The sequence below is a fragment of the Carassius auratus genome, chromosome 6, assembly GCF_003368295.1.
Source record: "Carassius auratus strain Wakin chromosome 6, ASM336829v1, whole genome shotgun sequence".
NCBI lineage: Eukaryota > Metazoa > Chordata > Actinopteri > Cypriniformes > Cyprinidae > Carassius > Carassius auratus.
Genome location: NC_039248.1, coordinates 6,851,285 through 6,871,578, shown reverse-complemented (window position 1 = coordinate 6,871,578; position 20,294 = coordinate 6,851,285). Strand labels below are relative to the sequence as shown.

The 20,294-nt window shown below is 39.2% G+C and overlaps 1 protein-coding gene across 19 annotated transcripts in view; it reads right to left on the bottom strand.

The window, feature by feature from the left end:
* LOC113092959 (bromodomain adjacent to zinc finger domain protein 2B-like) overlaps positions 1–20,294 on the bottom strand; it is a 79,946-nt gene that overhangs the window by 4,007 nt on the left and 55,645 nt on the right. For 2 of the 19 annotated variants that reach the window (XM_026258766.1, XM_026258771.1), the window contains exons 10-33: positions 19,049–19,339; positions 17,562–17,622; positions 16,868–16,976; positions 16,501–16,602; positions 15,765–15,981; positions 15,585–15,677; positions 15,439–15,500; positions 15,232–15,297; positions 14,314–14,379; positions 12,928–12,972; positions 12,517–12,549; positions 10,040–10,105; positions 9,627–9,767; positions 8,255–8,506; positions 7,707–7,930; positions 6,770–6,844; positions 6,317–6,545; positions 6,126–6,188; positions 4,869–5,013; positions 4,005–4,771; positions 2,219–2,486; positions 1,892–2,047; positions 777–937; positions 389–690 (exon numbers count right to left, since the gene is read on the bottom strand). In XM_026258766.1, the coding sequence (XP_026114551.1) occupies positions 389–690; positions 777–937; positions 1,892–2,047; positions 2,219–2,486; positions 4,005–4,771; positions 4,869–5,013; positions 6,126–6,188; positions 6,317–6,545; positions 6,770–6,844; positions 7,707–7,930; positions 8,255–8,506; positions 9,627–9,767; positions 10,040–10,105; positions 12,517–12,549; positions 12,928–12,972; positions 14,314–14,379; positions 15,232–15,297; positions 15,439–15,500; positions 15,585–15,677; positions 15,765–15,981; positions 16,501–16,602; positions 16,868–16,976; positions 17,562–17,622; positions 19,049–19,339 (3,994 nt within the window). The remainder of the gene's footprint in view (positions 1–388; positions 691–776; positions 938–1,891; positions 2,048–2,218; positions 2,487–4,004; positions 4,772–4,868; positions 5,014–6,125; positions 6,189–6,316; positions 6,546–6,769; positions 6,845–7,706; positions 7,931–8,254; positions 8,507–9,626; positions 9,768–10,039; positions 10,106–12,516; positions 12,550–12,927; positions 12,973–14,313; positions 14,380–15,231; positions 15,298–15,438; positions 15,501–15,584; positions 15,678–15,764; positions 15,982–16,500; positions 16,603–16,867; positions 16,977–17,561; positions 17,623–19,048; positions 19,340–20,294) is intronic. The other 17 variants (XM_026258839.1, XM_026258776.1, XM_026258880.1 and 14 more) reach the window with 17 other exon arrangements.

Genomic DNA, 20,294 nt, shown 5'->3' with positions numbered 1-20,294 from the left:
GGCTGAGACCCTGAGCTTTTAACAACACCCACACACACACACATATTATATAGTGTGATACAATTCAGTGGCATAGCCATACATGAGGACGGAGAGCTGTGTGTACCATGCACTTAGAAGTATTAGAAAACAAATCAAGTTTAGATGTTTCTGAACTCCGTCTGTGCGCTGCTGATTAAAACCATGCATCCAAAAACAGGAAAGGTGCAGGCAAGGGGGCGAGAGGAAGAAAAAAAAAATGAAACACAGCACAAGAACCAAAACCCGAAACCGGAGCCAGGGTGAGAACGGATGGACGGACGAGCAGAGAAGCCCCAGCCAGCAGAGAGAGGGGGAGGGGGAGGATGAGGAGGAGTAGAGACGAAGGCTGGCATTCTGGATGACCTACCCTTCCCCTCCAGCGCTAGTGGATGGAGCAGGTGCGGGGACAGTGACTGTACCCACATTATCCAGTTTGATCTGGATGGTGGTCCCTAAGGGGCTCCGCAGGTACCTTCTCTCGATGTGACGCTCCAGCTCTGCCAATCGCGTCACTGCGATGTCCAGCGGATTGCTGGGTCGACGGATCAGGCCTTTCTCCGAGCTTCGCTCCTCCTGAGACTCCGCCCCAGGGCGGGGCTTGGGGAGGGCCTTGTGCTCATAATAGACCAGGTCCTCTCTTTCAGACTGTGGTTCAGGATATGTCCAGCCCTGAGAAGCAAAGGATTGTGGGGTATAGGTTAGTAGAAGAAATGACAACGATTTGATGCGTTTCTGGAAGCTGTACAAACTCTCACCTTGACCTGCAGGCTGGCGGACGTGACTTTGCGCTCCAGCTCCTCCACCTGTTGCAGCAGAGCGATGTCAGTCTCCATGGCCTGCTCCTCCACACACCAGTCCTGCAGCGTCTCCACCGAAACCTGGCCCTCGTCGAGCTCTGAGACCTCCATTACTGCCACTGCAAACAAAAAATAAGACAGCCATGAGACCCCAGGAGAGATCACAGCCCTAAAGCACATCCCAGTACATTTCAGCTCATTCTGACAACTGCATGCTCGGCTGAGTCGGTTAGACAGTGTTTTTATGAATATTATTTATGACTGGAAACAAGTCTGGTAGTAAATTGTGGTTATTCTGATTTATTTGATTTGCTTTATAAATCAGTTAACCTCAAATCGGAATTTGGAGAAATGTGCTCACATTTCATTTCTTTAAAAAATATACTGGGAAACACTTTCTTTTTTTTTTTTTTTTTACAGCAAGCTTGTTACTTTTTCTTACATCAGTTTACCAGAAATGTATGCATAATTACATGCAACTAACCCTAAACCAATTGCATGTTGTTAATTAATATTACTCAGTACTTAATGTATAATTACGCTGTAACACTGCATGTTCTGTCATCATTTACTAAAATTATTAACCAAACAGTTGACGGTAGCCATTGACTTCCATAGTATATTTTTCCATACTATGTAAGTCGATGGCTACTGTCAACTGTTTGGTTACCAACATTTTTCAAAATATCTTCTTTCATGTTTACTATAAGAACTTATTCAGGTTTGGAACAAGTAAAGGGTGAGCAAATTACAACAATTTTCATTTTTGAGTGAACAATCCCTTTAAATTAAGTGTTACATAAACTTTTATGGAAGTAATCAAAAAAAAAAAAAAAAAAAAGATATTTCGTTTCATGATAAGTTTTCCTTAGATGTCATCTAAAAAGAAACATTATGAAGGTCTTTTTCAATCATTTTATGACAAATTAGGTAACCGTGTTAATATATTAAAATGGGTTAGCGATAAATTAACAGTATCTGGCAGCCTTTGTATGCTTGAACTGTTTTCATGGCAAAATCTGTAAGATAAAACACACAAAAGCACATTGTGATATTTCAGTGATTCCACTCACCCTCCCGGTTCTTGTTACAGGTCTGCGCGATGAGCTCCATGGATTTCTGCAGCTGTTTCTGCAGGGCTCTCTCTCGGATGCCTCTGCTGTGAAGAGCGTTCACTAACGCTTTCAGCTCCTCCATGTCTGTCACCTTCCACCAGCCCAGCAGCATGTCTGCCAATCAGACAACAACATTTCCATCAACAACCACAAACAAAACTTGACTAATGACTCGTTGTTGAGAAAAGTAAAATCTGAAAGTGCAACATTATTGTTTAGCAGCTAGGTGGAGTAGCATTTGTTTGTGTTATTTCTGAGTGATTTAGTTGATGGTACTGCACTCACCCTCTGGTATGGGCAGGGCTTCAGGGTGGTCGTGGTTTCTAGGATGGTCCAGCGCCATTGGAGAAGAAGCAGATGTAAGCTTCTCCCCAGTGGGAACAGGAGAACCACTTTTGCTGGTTGAGACGCTGGGTGCCAGCAGGGGGCTGGCGCTGCCCTCCACTGAGGGATACATGTGCAGAGGGCTGCTGCACAGGGGGAGATTGGGGCTGATGACCCCACCGGACCAATTGCCCAAAGGCAAACCGATCAGAGCTCCACCTGGCTTTACCTAGGAGGAGATAATGAGAAAGCATGAGATACATGATGAGCATCCAAATTATTTAGATCAGTGTAGGAATGTATCGATTACCGGATTGACGATAAATCATGATAAAATTCCCCACGGTTAGTATTACCGTTTCATATTTTTATTATCATTAAAACCGTATTAGATTACCACGATTTGAACAACTGGCGTTTAATGAATACTGTCCAGCATGATGCATAAAGTTTTCAGTAACAGTCTCAGGTGTGCACAGCAGTGTAGTCAAAACAGGGCTGAAAAGCTGGGAGGTTGTAAAAGAGTGCTAAGGGAATTATTCAAATGATTTTGGTTACTATAATCGTGCTAAGAAATTTTCATACCATTACATCCCTAGATCAGTGCTTCTCAACTAGGGGTCTATAATCTTAAAATAAGAGAAAGCAAACATTAAAATAAGATATTTCCTAATTTTATCTCCTTTCATTTTAATTGACCTAATGTACAACTGTTTGGAAAAACCTGTATATGTGACCCAGGAGTACTAAATCTTAATTAGCACAGGTATATTTGTAGCAATAGCCAAAAATACATTGTATGGGTCAAAATTATTTAAAAAAAATGATGCCAAAAATCATTAGGATATAAAGTAAAGAACATGTTCCATGAAGATATTTTGTAAATTTCCTACCTTAAATACATCAAAACTTAATTTGTGATTAGTAATTTGCATTGCTAAGAACTTCATTTAGAAAACTTTAAAGGTGATTTTCTCAGTATTTCGATTTTTTTGCACCCTCAGATTCCAGATATTCAAATAGTTGTATCCTATCCTAACAAACCATACATTATTGGAAAGCATATTGATTCAGCTTTCAGATTATGTATAAATTTCAATTTAAAAAAACTGACCCCTATGACTGGTTTTGTGGTCCATAGTCAAATATATAAAGAAGCCTAATTTTAAATGTGTGATTTCTAGATCCAGAAAAGTTGTGTAAATGAACAAAATAGTAAAACGACGTGATATTTAATTCTGACTTGAGTTTGTTTAAAACTACATTACTTTGAAGAGTGTCACAAGCAAACCTATTCATAATGCAGTCATTCATTTAATTTCAGTTTGTTATGGAAATTCAAATAAAGGAAGAACATCAATCAGGTAACTGTGTTATTATAACATCAGTTTGATAGCTATTTTAAATATATTTTATTTTAGTTTCAGAATTTTTGGTTTTAGATTTTCAATTTGGTGGAACATTAAATAATCACAACCAATCAGAACAAGTTTGAGCATTCACATCATCATCACACTTCTACCGCATATCTCAAATAGCCATGTGAAGCAAGACTTTGGGCCATTGAGATATCACTGTGTGTGGAGCAACCTAAAGTAATGTGAAAGAAAAAGAATGCCAACAACTACACAATATCTTGGTTAGGACAAAAGTGCTAATAACCTTGAAAGAGATTTATGACTTGTCACTTTATCATGTTGCACACTGTAAATATGAAATATATATTTCAAGTAGGATGGATAATTACCTGCAAACTGAGGTTGCTGATCCCACCAGGTGAGGGGTTCAGAGGGCTTGCAGATGCAGAAAGGGGAAGCAGGTGATGGTGCGAAGAGGAGGTAGATGGTGGAGGTGGCGTTTTGGGCCGTGTGCTGGGGGTGTTGCTGCCGGGTGAGGACTGTGGGTGTGCCGACGGCTGGATGAGGGAGGTGTCGTCGCAGGGCGAGCGAGGCAGCAGGCTAAACCAGTGCCCACTGCGCTCGCTGAGGACCTTGAGCAGCTGGTCGTTGGCCAGGAGCTGAGTCTGCGGCTGCAGGATGTGCGCAGGGATGCCCAGCTGCAGAGGAGGAGGGATTGTGTGCTCTGCGCTCGGGCTGCTGGCCTCTGTCAGCTTGGAGGTAGTTGGAGAGTGAGCTGGAGATGATGCTGATGTAGTTTCCATAGCGACTGTTGCTGGGCAGCCGTTGTGGGTGTGGCAGAGCCCCTTGGCCCCAACAGGTGTGCGAGGCAGTTCCTGACACTGAGGGCTTTGTGAGGGGTGGAGCTCTGGAGGTTGAGGGGGCGTGGTCACAACCTCTGTTTCCTGCTGGTCTATTAGTGGGGAGGAGCGCAGTTCTTTATTTGCCTCGTGATTAGGATCGTTGGGCTTCTCCTCCTCCAGTTTCACCTCCTCCTTCAGAGCCCCCTGTATCTCGTCATGCTGATGATGCTGCAGAACTTCCTCCTTAGGCTCCTCTTTGACCCGCACTGGAAAGTTTCTCAGCCTCTCACGTTCTTTCTCCAACTCCTCGACCCCTACATGAGACAGAAGGAAAACATAATTAGTGTAAAATTAATGGTGCGGCTGTATGCGAATGCATTTATGGAGGGAGTGATGGGCAGGCGGACTCACCTTCTCCACTCTCTAACCCCTCTATGTAAACTCCTCCACACTGCGGGAGGACCCAGTATCTGCGGCGGTACCGGTCCTGCCCGTACGACATGGACCGCAGGGCGTGAGACGACTCAAACAGCTTCCGACGGATCAGGTTTTGCTGCTGTACTCACACAGAAATGCACATTTTGTGGAACAAAATATGTAATTATAATAGGGCACAACAATGAATTGAAATTGCAATATGGATTTTTGCAATTATAAAATCACAAAGTCTGCAATTTATTTCAATAAATATATGCACTGTGTGTGTTTCAGAGTGAAGTGTGCCACTGTGTTCATTTACACGCGAGCAGCATATCAGCATATCTGGTGTTTTAAGTGTCTCAAAGTGGCTCATTTCCATATCTGCTCTCAGTTTGGTCATTTATAATGCAAATTTAAGACACAATATGCACCAACCATATTATAAACTGTTTTCAGCAAATGAGTTAAAAATAAAAATAAAAATATATAATAACTTGATGCTTTAATGCTTAAAACATAAATATAAGTTATACTTTTCTACTTACCGGACTATAAGTCGCACTTTTTTTCATAGTTTGGCTGGTCCTGCAACTTATAGTCAGCTGCGACTTATTTATCAAAATTAATTTGACATGAACCGAGAGAAATGAACCGAGAAAACATTACTGTCTCCAGCCGCGAGAGGGCGCTCTATGATGCTCAGTGCTCCTGTAGTCTACACTGAGCAGCTAGAGCGCCCTCTCGCGGCTGTAGACAGTAATGTTTTCTCTTGGTTCATGGTTCTCTAAATAAATGCGACTTATAGTCCAGTGCGACTTATATATGTTTTTTTCCTCGTCATGAAGTATTTTTGGACTGATGTGACTTATACTCAGGTGCGACTTATAGTCCGAAAAATACGGTAATTATTTCAATTATTTGTAGTAGTACTACTATTTTTCTTACATACTTGTTTTTTAAAATAAAATAACACAATAGTAATATTTCTTATTTTGTTTCATATTCTTATTTAGTACTATTATTAATCATATAAAAATAATAAAAACAATAATTTAAATATAATTTTCATTATTTCGATTTTATAGTTATATTGATATATAATTACAAAATTGCATGGCCCTAAAAACAAGCACAGTAAACCTGATCCTTTAAAAAAAAAAAAATTAATTAAATTGCAACCATAAATTTTATCAGTGGGGGGGGGGGTCCCTAAATCATTCAGCTATAAATTATGACATCTGAATTTACCTTTGATAACTTCTCAATCTGTTTCTCCAGCTCTTCAACACTTGTGGCTGGGTCTCCCTCATCCTGACACACACACACACAGACACATATTTAGGCTCGATCAATATAAAAATGTCTGCTAGATAAAGTTAAATTAATGAAATGTTTGAAATGTAAAGTATGAAACTGCATTTAAAAAGAAGGCCTTTTACCTCATCACACGTCTCCACCTTTTTTCCCTTTTTAGCCTCTTCCTCCTCCTCATCTTCATCTTCATCCCCTGCATCCTCACTGTCCTCATCTTCATCATCATCGTCATCACTATCCCCTGGCTTCCTCTTGCGCTTGTGACCAATGGCGGAGCCACCCGCAGCCTGAGGCTCCTCCCCTCCAGTGATTGCTTCACGTTTCCCTGTCCGTTTAGCGTAGATTGTTTTCATTCTGCATGAACATATGCAGAAATTCTGATTAGTGACAAAACTAAGATATGTGCATTCAATGCACAGCTATTACAGTCAGTAAAGGGAAACATTATTTGTGTTTAATGCCTAGTAAGATTCAAATGTCTGACATCTATTATAGCTGAAAATGCAGTCTGTAGGTAGAGAAGTCCTGAAATACAGCGATCATGTTTGCATAAATCAGGCAGAAATATTGGTACTCACTTTTTCAATTTGCCCTCCACAATACACTCGTCCTTCCTCAGCACGTTCATGTGCTCCAGGCTTTTGTCGATCTCACTGCAAAAACACACAAACAGTTTTATACTCCTGTAGATACCAGTATTATTTTAGTATTATAACTAATCATTTAATTATTTAGTATAATTAATCATTGTTCAAATTTATTAGAATTTTTATTAAGTTTATGTGCTTTTTCATTTTTTTATGCCACAAAAACTATATATGAAAAATATATTAGTATTAAGTTTTTTTTTTTTCAGTTTTTTTTTTATTCCCAGTTACTCATTTTAGTGCTTTAACTTTATTTCCAATTTAAGTAGATTCCAGATGTACGTGTAATAATGTCACATGATGAACCCAAGCAGTTGAGGTTCCTGTGTTCAAATGCGTTGCATCTTAAAAACTCTGTGACCGTCATACTGTATAACCTCTCCACTGCCTCTTTAATGTGCTATTACTTCAATATGCATATTTCATATTGCCCAGGCAGCCCTGATAGATAATACGCAGGTATCACTTTTATAATTGAATCTCTAGTCCAAACATGAATCATTTGAGTTTGAGAATGTCTTGCGGAGGTGTTATTAGTTTATAGTGAATTAATGTTAAAAGGGATGCAACATATTTCTCCAAAAATACATTGTTTGTTTGAAGTAAACAAAATATCGATTTGCCTTATTTTAAAAGGTCTTGTTAACATGTTATTCAGTTAATAGTCTATGCATATATATAAAACAACTTTGAATTTTTGATGTAAAAATCGGTTAACTGTTCTTTATGTATTATTGCATCAAGGTTGAAAAATTGTGCTTTAGTGTATATTATGAAAACTAAAAAAATGGCATCTCTGTACCAATGTAAACATCAATCACTGCAGCTGAACTCTGAAAACATAAGTGGAATTTCTTCTTTTTTTTACCTGATCACGCTTTTACTGCAGGACAGCTCATGTACCAGGAAGGCCAGGACAGCGGCTTTCTGAGCCGGCGTGTGGGCCTGAAAGGCTTTGGTCCTCAGACTCAGAGTAAGATCAGCTAGCTCAGTCTGAGAGCAGTGAGCTTCCATGTACAGCTGCAAAACCTCAGACACATTGTCCCGATTCAGACCCACATTGGTCAGGTGGTCACCCAAGATAGACTTAGCCTGATGGAGAAGAGGGAACAGTTGCAATTCTGCGAACACTTTTAACTGGAAACAGACAGATCATTCATACTGTATGCAGGGGCACACTAAGTAAGTGATTTATGTGTTCATTAAACCAGAGGCCCTTTCCTCGATTAAGTTTGATCACAAGCACTCACAGGGGACACATGTTAATACCAGATGTAAACAGAAATGTGTCTCTGCTGAGCACTTGTGAGCGGGTCACTTGAGACAGATGTTAATAGCAGGTGTAAACAGGCCTGAAAGTACACTTATTGCTAGTGACAATCACACTGAAGTAACCTCCAGGCATTTCCTCCTCACCCTGTGTCCTTGAGGCAATCCTGGGTCAGACACAGCAGACGAGAGTAGGCGGACCAACAGGTCCTGCACTTGCCCCATGCTGTTGCCCAGGTTGAGCAGTCCCTCCTGCAGTATACCCAGAGTGGGCAATTCTGAGGGATCCATGCCCAGGACCTTCCCAAAGCTCCGCAGGAACTGCACCACCATCAGACAGTCCGCAAACACACTCCCGGGAAGAACCAGACCATGGATACGAGGAATCTCAGGAAGGGGCTATAGAGGCACAGAGAAATATAGAGAAACAAGTGAGACAAAATGTTTGTAAACATCATGTTTCAATTGAGCAATGAAATCTGATAAGAATAGAATAAAGTCTGCTTCTTTTGCACAAATCTTGAAATATATGTCTTCTAAACTGATTTTGTTCATGTGATTCAACATTTCCTTCTAATGCCAATACAGCCACCATACCAATCATGTTAATATTTATTTATTTATTTATTCATATATGAGTTTGTTTGTGGTCTTTCTAATTCAGGTCAATAAATACATAATCAATAAAAAAATTATATAAAAAACTATTTACTTAAGTAAAATTTTTTTAGGTGTTTTAATAATAATGATAATTCATAGTAGCAATAATAAATATAAAAAAATGATGTCAAATATATACAGTACAGTAAATTACAATTGCACTGTAAAATAAAAAATGAACTGCACTGCATGCTTTACTCTGAAACACGCAGCACATCAGATTATTACAATCAGTTATTTAAGAACACTGCAGCCTTTATCGCAATTGCTAATATAACACTAAGTTATATCGCAATTATTGCGCAGCCCCATATATTTATTTTAATTTTACATAAGATATAATTAAGCTTTTCATCAACTCATAAACCCCCTACAGTTTCATCACAAACCTCTGTTTTAGATAATGATATAATAATTAGTTTTGTCTTTAGAACAGTTACAATATAAAAGCAACTTAATTATGGAAACATGTTGTATGTACAGTACGACAATAATAAATTTTTCACACTGTAAAAATGGGTCTTTATACATGAAATTATGAAGCAGCCATTAGATTTTAATAATGAGGTCTTTCACAAAATGTAAGTTCGTAAGCTACTAACTTTCTTTAAATGCTATGTTTATTCCCACTAGGCGGCAGTATTCTGTCTCAGGTGAATTCACTGTGAAGCGCATTAGTAAGATTAGGATATGTATGACATCATACCTCTGAGAGTTCTGATTGGATGAGTCTTTATGTTAATGGCTTATCAATTAAAAGATAATCTTACAACAAGCATTCTATATAAAGGGTTCATAAATGATTGTTAAAGTTGACTTTTAAATGATGCAAAACTTGTACAATATTCAGTTCCCTTACCTTGTGATCTGTCAAACACATGTCTTCATTGGGTTTCTTCATCTCACGGATCATCTCCAGCTCCAGCCTCCGGAGCTCCATTTTCCGCTCCTTGTTGAGGCGTTTCTCATCACGTTTCTCTTGCCTGAGGCGTTCGCGCTCCTGTGGGGTGGAAGAAAGACTTTACTAACCAGTTGGATGCTACATCAGGCGTGTTTGACATTAGGGCATTATGTTCTACAAGAAAACTTTGTTTTAGAGAATGAGGAAAGTTTAGGGTGCTTTATCAAACTACATCAAAATTATTTGGTGAAACACATTCAGGAAATGTAGCAGAGCAGGTAGACGTGACGTGAGAAAGCATTGAGGTGCAGAGAGGAGAGCGGAGTGGTGAAGGACAGTGTTCCTTTATTTATTTATTTCGTTTTGCACACCTCAGCTTTTTTCCGAGCCTCCACGGCTTTCATTAGCATAACGTGCTGTCTCCTCCTCTCCCTCTCCTGAAAAGACAGAATGATTCCATCGTTCAGTGGAGGAAAGCAGAGCATACAGATCCACACAGAGAAAACAAACAAAATATGAAAGCCAGAGACAGACGATAAAACTGATCAGCGTGGTTTAGCATGTTGCACAGAAAGAGAGAGAGAGAGAAAAGTAGGTGTAAAACGGACATATTGCTATGGCCAGGATGAGGCAGCCACAAAAACGTGTGTTACATCTGATCAGACGGGAACAAAAGAGCGAAAAGAAAAGCCACAGATGTAATGGGCAGGTCAGAGGAGGAAAGCTGTCGGTGCATCTTGAGTTAGATTAGCGTAGCTACTGTTACGAGCTAACAAGGGAAAATAATCAGATTTCCCTCAGCCTCAATGTCCTGTCCTTACAGTGAAGCATGTTGCTATATCACTGTTATTATGAATATAAAGTCAACATGAAATCATAATTGACCCTATTTACTTTCTTAATATAATTTTCAGGTCTTACTTAATATCTTTCTTTAAAATGTAACAGTGGCAAATTCCTAATTTATGGCTAAAGATTACCAAGAACTCACTGACTGTTGGACAATGTTAAATGTGCACTCAGTAATTTGTTGTTTATGCTGCGCTACCAGTGTCTTGGAGTCATACTGACATCTAGTGGTGTGGATGTGGAATCACGCGAGTTTCAGTTACCGATACCCACTTTGCAGTCAAACTTAAAAGATTTACAAATTAAATTGTTTAGAAACAAGGGTGCTAAAGGGATAGTTCACCCAAAAAAGAAAATTATGTCAATAATTGCTCACCCTTGTGCCATTTCAAACTGATAAGAACTTTCATCTTTGGAAAACAATCTAAGATATTTTTGATGAGCTTTCTGACCCTGCATACACAGCAATGCAATTGACTTGTTCAAGGCCCAAGAAAGGTAAATAAGGACATTGTTAAAATAGTCCATGTGACATCAGTAGTTCATCTGTAATTACAACCGACAAGGAAGAGAAGAAATTGTTCAATCAAGTAGGACTATTTTAAAAATGTCCTTACTACCTTTCTGGACCTTGATTATGTCAGTTGCATTGTTGTCTATTCAGGGTCAGAAAGCTCTCGGATTTCAAAAAAAATATCTTAATTTGTGTTCCGAAGATGAACAAAGGCCTTAGGAGTTTGGAACAGCATGAGGGGGACTAATGACAGAGTTTTCATTTTATTGTGGGGGCAGTCAGGGCCTAATGGTTAGAGAGTCTGACTTGTATCTCAAAGGTTGTAGGTTCGAGTCTCAGGTCAGGCAGGAATTGTAGGTGGGGGGAGTGAATAACCAGCACTCTCTTCCACCTACCACCTCCGGGTGTTCATGGTGAGTGTGTGCATGTGTGTTCACACTTGGATGGTTTAAACACAGAGCACAGATTCCACACATTACTTCACTTTCACTTTTTCACTATCCCTTTAACCAAGATGAAGTGAGATGTATTTGGTTCAGTTTTATTGCATTACTGATAAGACTAGAATCTTTATCTTATTTGATTGTACTTGATAAATATATACCTACAAATCATGTAAAGGTTTTCTTTATTTATTTCTTTATCTGAAAATGCTAAAAATTACAGAGGGCACCTCTAACTGAAAGCCAAAATATTGATTCAAATTTTTTTTGTGTTCAGGTATGGGTCCATTCTGGTATGGAACGTATTTTTTCAATCCAATCAATTCCTTATGGAATGAAGTGGAAAATTAAGTGTTGCACAAATTTGTTAAATATTTTACTTTGGAAAATATCACATAAAGGAAGCAAAATGGGCTGTGAATGCTCTCATGTTGACTTTAAGGACAAAGCCAATTAGTGTGAAATCTTCATATCTGACCCATAGATGGCATGGAATGTACAACAGAGAGAAGTGTGAGTTTCCTCAAATTCTCTCACTGGTCAGGCACAATGACCTTTGACCTGTACTGATGACCTCACAGGCAGGACAATCAGCACAATGCAAATGCAACATCTTGACAAAGAGTCACAACATACATACACGCACACACACACACACATACACACCAACACTCACATGTTCACATTTTAATACTGCACAATATTGGGGTGAATTTACACGTGGAATGAGAGTGTGTGGCACTTTCCACCAATGAGAGTATGTACTCAACAGGCTCCACAGACACACACACACACACACACACACACAAACAAGGCACAGGCCTGCTGCATCAAAGCCGGTTTTCTCTCATTGACACGCATAGCAGATGTAGGCGATGCAGTTTTTTTTCTTTTGTTCTCTTTTTTTGCTTGAAAAGCCATGCAGAAGGAAAATGTAGTTTTGACAGCAGCCAGTGCTACATTTAAAAATGTGCTGCTATGACATCATATCACAACCAGGATTCACGATGCGAGTGTTAGATGTACAGAAGATGAAACATACCCATACCATATCTAGTCTATGCCTCTCCATCTCCTGAGAGAGAGAGTTGGCAGAGTATTATAAGACAGAAAACAAATCACAGCGTCATTTAAAAAGAAAAGACAAAAATAAACAAACTCAAAATTTCAGCCTGTAACCCCAAAGAGACAGATCCCACTCCCAAAAAGCATGGAAATTAACCAGAGAGAAACAGCAGAAAGAGACTTGCCAATTCTTACATGGGAATAGACTGAACAAATCTATTAAAGGACACTTTTAACCCATAATGCACTGCATTTCACATGGTTACTGTGAACTCTACAAGAAAAACATACTCTTTGTCTCCCCTTCTCCTGCATTTTGTAGCAAAAATCACTACTACTATATAAATGGCCATTATGAGACCTATTATTTATGAGAGTGCTGACTGACCTGGTGCTTGAGAATAACAGCCTGTTGGCGTCTCATCTCCTTCTCCTACAAACACAAAACATAACAACGATTCAATGCTACACCAAAACACTCATTACGATTGTCTAAAAAGAAACCATCAATCAGAACCCTGTCTAGGCCTTCTGTCCTAACCATGAGGCGTAAGAATGCAGTCATCTGTATATAAATGGTAACTCAAGTCATGCGAGGTATATGTGATATTTTACCTAAACATGCTATCAGCAGATGAAGAGTTTTAAAGAACAAGTCAACTATCTTCACAATCCTACATGTCCCTGCAAATAAGATGAGTCATTAACTTTGGTTTCATTTTCCCTTAAGACAAAGTCTAGTGCTGAGTGGTATGGTGGCATATATAGAACTCTACAATACTACATACGATTGATCCAAAAAGAGATTTTTTTTAATGCCATGGATCCCTAAATATGATAGTTTATATAACAAAATTATATATTTAATATGATATAAATATTAAAAATATAATAATTATAATATGATAATTTTATATAAAAAATTATATTTTTACTTTATTAAGGAAACCTTGTTATTTTATCAAAGAGAAGACAAAAGAAATTTCAAATGAAAGACATTTCATTAATGGTGAAAAAGTTCTGAAAGTATCATATGCTCTTTTTATTTTATTAAAACATAATGAAAGATTAGTACAGTTTAAAATCATTATGTGCTTAATATAAAAAAAAAAGGATTCCCTTTTATAAATAGAAAGAAAAAAAAAACTGGATTTATTTGAAATGTAAAGGTCTGTACTGTCACTTTTTGTATCATTTTTATTTACTTTTTAAAGAATGTAAAGGTATTTAAAAGTTATTTATTTCTTAATAAAGAATAAATAACCCCATTCAATGATTTTTTTTTCATGCGATTTTCCACAAAATAACTAGATCCTCGTATACTGTTATACACTTTCATCATACTGCCCTAAGTCTGTGCATTTCAAAAGCCTACGTTTGATACAAGATGGCTGCAAAGTTAACCGACATGACTAAAAGCCATAACACTCAAAAAAAAAAAAAAAAATGTAAATAAGCGAGGCTATTTAAAGCAGGTTGTGTATTCTAGTGTGGGCCCCATGTGTACAAGACATAAAAAGATGCACTGTGCATTTTTCATTTTTAACAACAACAGCAAAAATCCAGATGTCAGAGCTAATTTTCCCCCACAGGCCGGCAGACATCAGTCAAACAGTCTCTGCGCCTTTGTTGTGGCCGAGGAATGTTAATGGTTCGCCGAGGTAGGTGAGAGCAAGGAAAGTTTCTTTGGGTGGTGGTGGTGGGGGTTCCACGGCGATGATTCATAGTGCGCAAGAGTAGGTGTGTAGCATCTCTTCTCACTCACAAAACTGACCTTTATTCGCTTTTCCGCCTCCAACATTTTGGCATTGGCAGCCTCCTGTCTCTTTTTCCGCTTTGCCTGCCAATGCAAAACAGGTCTGGGTCAGACCAGTGCTGCCGTGCTGGGTATAAACCTAAATTAAACACGCTAAACCAACATCTGTTTTATTTATAACTTATACTAACACTTTGATTGATGTGTCTGCGAGAGGAAAAGCGAGAGCTGGCATTGAAACATTCACACACACACACGCGCACACACACACACACACACACACACACACACACACAGGAAAGCCCTTCTGTCTCACATCTTGCCATTGTTGCTCTTTCTCTAGCTACAGATCACTGAGTCAGTGATTGAGAATGTTTTCTCCTCAAGTCCGTGTCAGAATCAGCCCTAGATCTTCAAGACTATTCAATATTCCTCGGGCTCTGACAACGGCAATATAAAAAGAAAGCAAAGGCGAATTAGCTGAAAATTTAAATACGTAATTACAAACAGCAAGAAATCCCGTTCAGAATGGCTTGCCAAGCGTGTCAGCTCCAATTTGATTTTGCCCGGCTAAAACACTTTTGAAGCCTCTATAATTGGGAGAGTAAAGTAAACAGTGTCTTCCTCCTGCTACTTATGCAAGAACTGCCATTGTCTGATGGGGAAAAAAAAAATCTTTTATGTCTAATTTACCTCTGGTTTGAAACACAGGAGGCAGCAAATTTAATATTCAAAAACTGTCCACCAAAACCAATTTAGCATTAGTCCTGACAAAAATTATGCAGAATTCTGAGCCCCAAAATGCTGGTGAGTGATTCTGCCGTGGTCCCGGCTCCATGTTAAACAGGAACTGAAGGGGTTGGGGTGTATTTTAAGAATGTTAAGCCCATTTCAACCCTTTTAATTTATTATTTTCTTTCCGCAGTCACTCCGTACCTCGAGAATCTGCTGTGCGCGGAGTTCCTTCTCCATACGGATTTGCTGAATGCGCTTTATCTTTTCCTGGTAGGAGAGGAGAGGAGGAAGTCTGTTAATTGAATGCGCTGCTGTGCATTTAAAAAAGCACCGGCCGTCTCCATTCTTACAATCTCATACCCAGTGACCCTCAGACTGACCGAAAACTGGTTTCCTCCACAAACTCACCTGCTGCTTGAGAATCTTCAACTGTTCCTTTTGCTTCCTCCTCTCCTCTGCAGCCATAATAGCTGAATGAAAGATAGAGCGAAGCTTAAGCGAGATGTCTGAATGCCATTGTGAGTAACAGAGTGATATTCATAAGCCTGGAGTACCTTGCTGTTTGCGGGCCTCCTTGGCAGCCCGTGCGAGTGCCTGTTTTTCTAGTTTCCTCATGAGCTTCATCTGAGCCGCTTGTCGGGCGATCTCTGCAATGAAATCAGACACGTCTTTTCCATCAATTCATGCATTATTATCTATGAATGAGGTGAACGATTCAAAAAGAAGCACTTTACCCTGAGCCTCCAGCTTGCGCAGCAGTTTGGCCTCGGAGAGACTTGGGAATTCGCTCTCTCCTAGATTCGGGGGGCGGCCCTTTCGCCGCCGGCTGCCCGAAACCTCACTGCCGTCCCTCGACTGCCGCTCAGAGTTGGGTGGACGACCTCGCCGGCCTTCCATGGCCAAGATATGGGGGATAACCTCTTCCTCTTTCAGAAGAGTCCACTGCAGACCCTGAGGGAAGCAGGGGACAGAGGAGAGTCAGACTTATAAAGATGACGATAGAAACGCAAAGTTTAGTCTGGTTCCCTAACATCACGAATGATCATGTAACTCTATAATCACTATAACTTTGGTAATATTCTGAAATGTTATTCTCAGTGTAGATCCAATTTAAGCAAATTAATTAAAAAGCAGGAAATGAAGTAGATTCAAAAAAACAAGAGAGTCAATTTTAAATTTTAATCAGTAAAATGTCCCAACGTTTGCTCCACTGTATCTTTAATCTAAAGAATCTCTTTCAACACACACGACAGACAAAACATGAAGTAACACCCTGTGGAAAACAACGAGCGCTGATTATTGCACAGACTCCCTACAGTTTAAAAGGGGAAGTTCAGACTATCGGGGTTCAATCAAATTCCCTGCCTTGTTCAAGATGAAAGAGAGATACAGGGAGAGTGAAAGAATACGAGCGGGAGAGACAGAGAGAAAAAAAAAACTAAAGATAAAGAGGAGATGAAAGGCATTCACCTGGGGTCCTTCTCTGGCTTCATAGAAGTCACCAACCCTTATTTTTGCACTGAAGCTAAAATTATCACGTGTGATGTCAGTTATTCCGTATCTGGACAGATACTACAGAAGAGAGAATAATAGTGATTTTGTCAGACAGGACATCCAGAGAGCCATTAGCACTATAATGGTACCAAACTGAAAGCAGCCTAGCACACTTGCCATAACAGTGCACAGCTAGCTAAAAGTGACCAGATCACCGAAATAAACTGCTGGATCCAATAACTGCTAATGGTGCACTGGGAGAGGAAAGGGGTGGGGTGTGAGGCTTCTTGAGCGTTATGGGGGGTCTTAGCGTGGTGCAGCGGGAAAGATGGGTAAAGGTTACCTTTACGACATCTGGGTACTGTCGCAGTCGCTTGCCACATGGGGCGTAATACGCAACATCTCCCTGCAGCCGACCGCCCACTGTTTTCATCCTGGTCTCTCTTTGCCAGCTAGAATAACAACAAATACATTGAAGAAGATGTGCATAATACAAAACACTCGCACAAACTTTCAAAAACTGCTTGATAAATTAAAACATTCATATTTATGCAATATTATTATTTTTTTTTATGCCATCTTTAATACTAATTTGATTTTATATGATAGTGGGCATGGTAATAGATGTACTTTGGTTGATTATTTAAGGCATGTAGGCAGGAAGCCTATTTTCCAGGCTAGAACAAACTGAATAATAAAAAAAGTAAAATATGTTTAAAAGTCATAGGAAGGCAAGATGCTGGTTATTCAAATTTCAATAAGGTGTAAATGTTAAGTGACATAAACGGAACCTACCTAGGCAATGATAACACCATGATATCATGCAAATATTTTGCATCACAGTGCAATGCCGCCGCTACTTAGCTTTTTTGAATGGGTTTGCAATAATAGAGCAAAGAATTGTGATTTGAGCAGAGTATTTAAACATCTGCAGTTTTAATGCAATGTTTGCATGAGACTTTAGAAGCACAGAATGCAGAGCTGCGGTTAACAGGTGTTGAGTCATGCTGCCACCAGCGTGTCATATTTAAACGTACCCCATTTCCAGCGGAATCCGTAAATCATCTTCATTCATCACTCGCTTTCTCTTCGCAGAGCCTAAGACAAGACAACAGCCAGACAAAATACATTATATCACACACACACAAAGCAAACCGTTTCATCATCTCTTATAAATTACAACTCACATAATGAGCAAACAACATCAAATAAAACCTCGATTTTTAATTGTTCTGCTTTTGATGGTGCCTGCATGCATAAATCTTGCCTCTAAAATACCAGGGCATTTCAATTCGGTAGCTAAGGCATCCAACAGTAGTGCATGCAAAACCAGTACCATTAATAAAAAATAAAAAGAGAGAGAGATAACATCCAATAATTGACATGGACATGTATTTTATGTATACCTAGTTTATGTGCCAAAACAACCCACTTCCAATTCTCAACTATGGTATTTTGGTACTTAGATTTGACTTGGGAACTTCTCATAGAGTAAATATATGGGGGATTTAGCCTGATATTTAGGCAGGTATACATCTTATCTAATAACAGCAAACTATTAGCGTGATTTGAGGTATCATTCATGTCTGTAGCACAAAAGATTCAAGGTAAGCTACAGTACATGCTCAAACTGAACGCTTAGGAATAAGGTGTTGTTCAAAACATGAGTAATAGCAATAGTGACACTAACAAAACCCACAGGAAGAAGCTAACAGAATTATCACCCTCATCTCTCTCCGTTTGAGAAGCGAAGTCTGCAAACAGAACGGGAGTTCAACGAATCTCTCAGCGGCTCAACTAATGCTCCAAAAACAGATCATCACAAGAACTCCTCTCAGCTTATTACAGATTCCTCGCGCTTTTCAATGGACACACTTCGGCTTCATTAGAAAAAGTGTTTCATTCCATCGCGGTGAGGGATGCTGAACGCCGGCCAAGAGCGGATGCACTTGTGTGCCATGTTTGCTGGATTTGTGAGTGTTTTGTTTAACAAATGTCTCTGTTAGCTTCAGAAGGAAAAAAAAAAAACAGATTAAGGCAGCCAGACAGAGGTGGTTGATGTGCCTCAGCTAACAGGTTAAGGAAAACACAAGGTACAGGGGTTAACCAAGGCACCACACAAAGAGCTCTTGTTACCAGCTACATTTACCTAACCCTAAACCTGACCCTGTATAAATCAAACACACAATTAGTGGAAAGAGTTTAATATTAATTTGGTTTAGGTTTTTTCCTGGAATACAGGCCAAACAGAGCTCAGACACAACAGCTAGGTCCAAGGACACACACCCAAATAGACGTGCACAAAGGGAGCCGAGTGATGCCAGACGCCATTTATCTTTCTAAAAATAGACACTCCGTCATCGGAGTGTGACAGCTTGCACACAGACAGATACACAGACAAAAGGGCATACGCAAACACACGCCACATATTCAACCCCATGCACACTTTGACACTAACGGAGCTCCAAAGGAAGGTGTCGAGCATATCCAGTTTTAGTTTAGTAATGACGTTGCCTGTGGTTACCTGGAGAGGTTCCAACAGAGTACGATGAGGAGGGAGAGCTGTGATAGGTCAAGGCACCGGAGCTGCTCACGGTGGTGGGCGTGGCCACACTGGAAGGCTTGATGACTTGGAGGTTTAGTGGCAGACAGTCAGACAGGCCGTGATTGGTGGAGGAGTTCAGGTGGGAAAACCCCTTGCTGAGTTTCTGAGGAGTCTTCTCTCCATCCGTGTCCATATCAGTGACTCCATCCTTGCGCTTCTTTTTGCCACCCTCTGAGCCGTTCATCTCGCTGTCTGAATTGCTGTCGGACTCTGAGAAATAAAAGGCGACGGGGAGGACATGAGACGGTGTTTATGGAATTGATCATTAGGACATGTCTTGTGTCATTGGTTGCACCAATGAACCAAATTAAAGGAATAGTTTACGCAACACTAAAAATTCTGTCATCATTTACTCAACTTCAGTGGTACGTATTGACTTGACATTGTAAGAACAAAAATACAATGGCAGTCAACGGGAACCAAAATGTTTGGTGACAAACATTCTTCACGATATCTTCTTTTGTGTTTCGCAGACAAAGAAAGTCATACAGGAAGTTTAGTAAATGGTGACACAATTTTCATTTTTAGGTGGACTATTCCTTTAAAGAGAAACTGAAATACCACAATAGCAACATATTTATTGTTATTCAGTAAGAAATAATTTCAGGATAAAATTTAATTAAATTAAACTTTATACTGACTATGAAGATAAAATTCTTATAATCCACCTCAATAAAAGAAAAGAAAATTTCTCTGACTTCATACTGACTTTGAGGGTTATTAACTATTCTTATTTATCCATCACTGTAAACAGTGAACAATTTCCACAGAACTTCATGGTGAGGTTTATTTTTATTAAATAGTTTTTGTCATTTTCGATACATTTTCATTCTATTTAATCATATAAAAAAGAGTGTCAGGATATTCTTTAAAACTATCCTTCCATAACCTGATGCATTTCCTAGTGAAACAGCAATGATATTCAGTATGAAATAATGTAAGGCATGTTAAACTGGATCAGGATTTCAGATTACATAAAATAAAATCTTTTTTTTTTTTTTTACTTGATAATTGATCAGTCAGGATCATTCACAGAAATTCTTGTCATCCACCATCATGAATATATCAAGAATATAAAGTATTCTTTAAAATAATAATAAAAATAATCATAATAATTTATTTTAATCATACGGAAAAGAGCAGCCAGGATATTCTTGAAAACAAT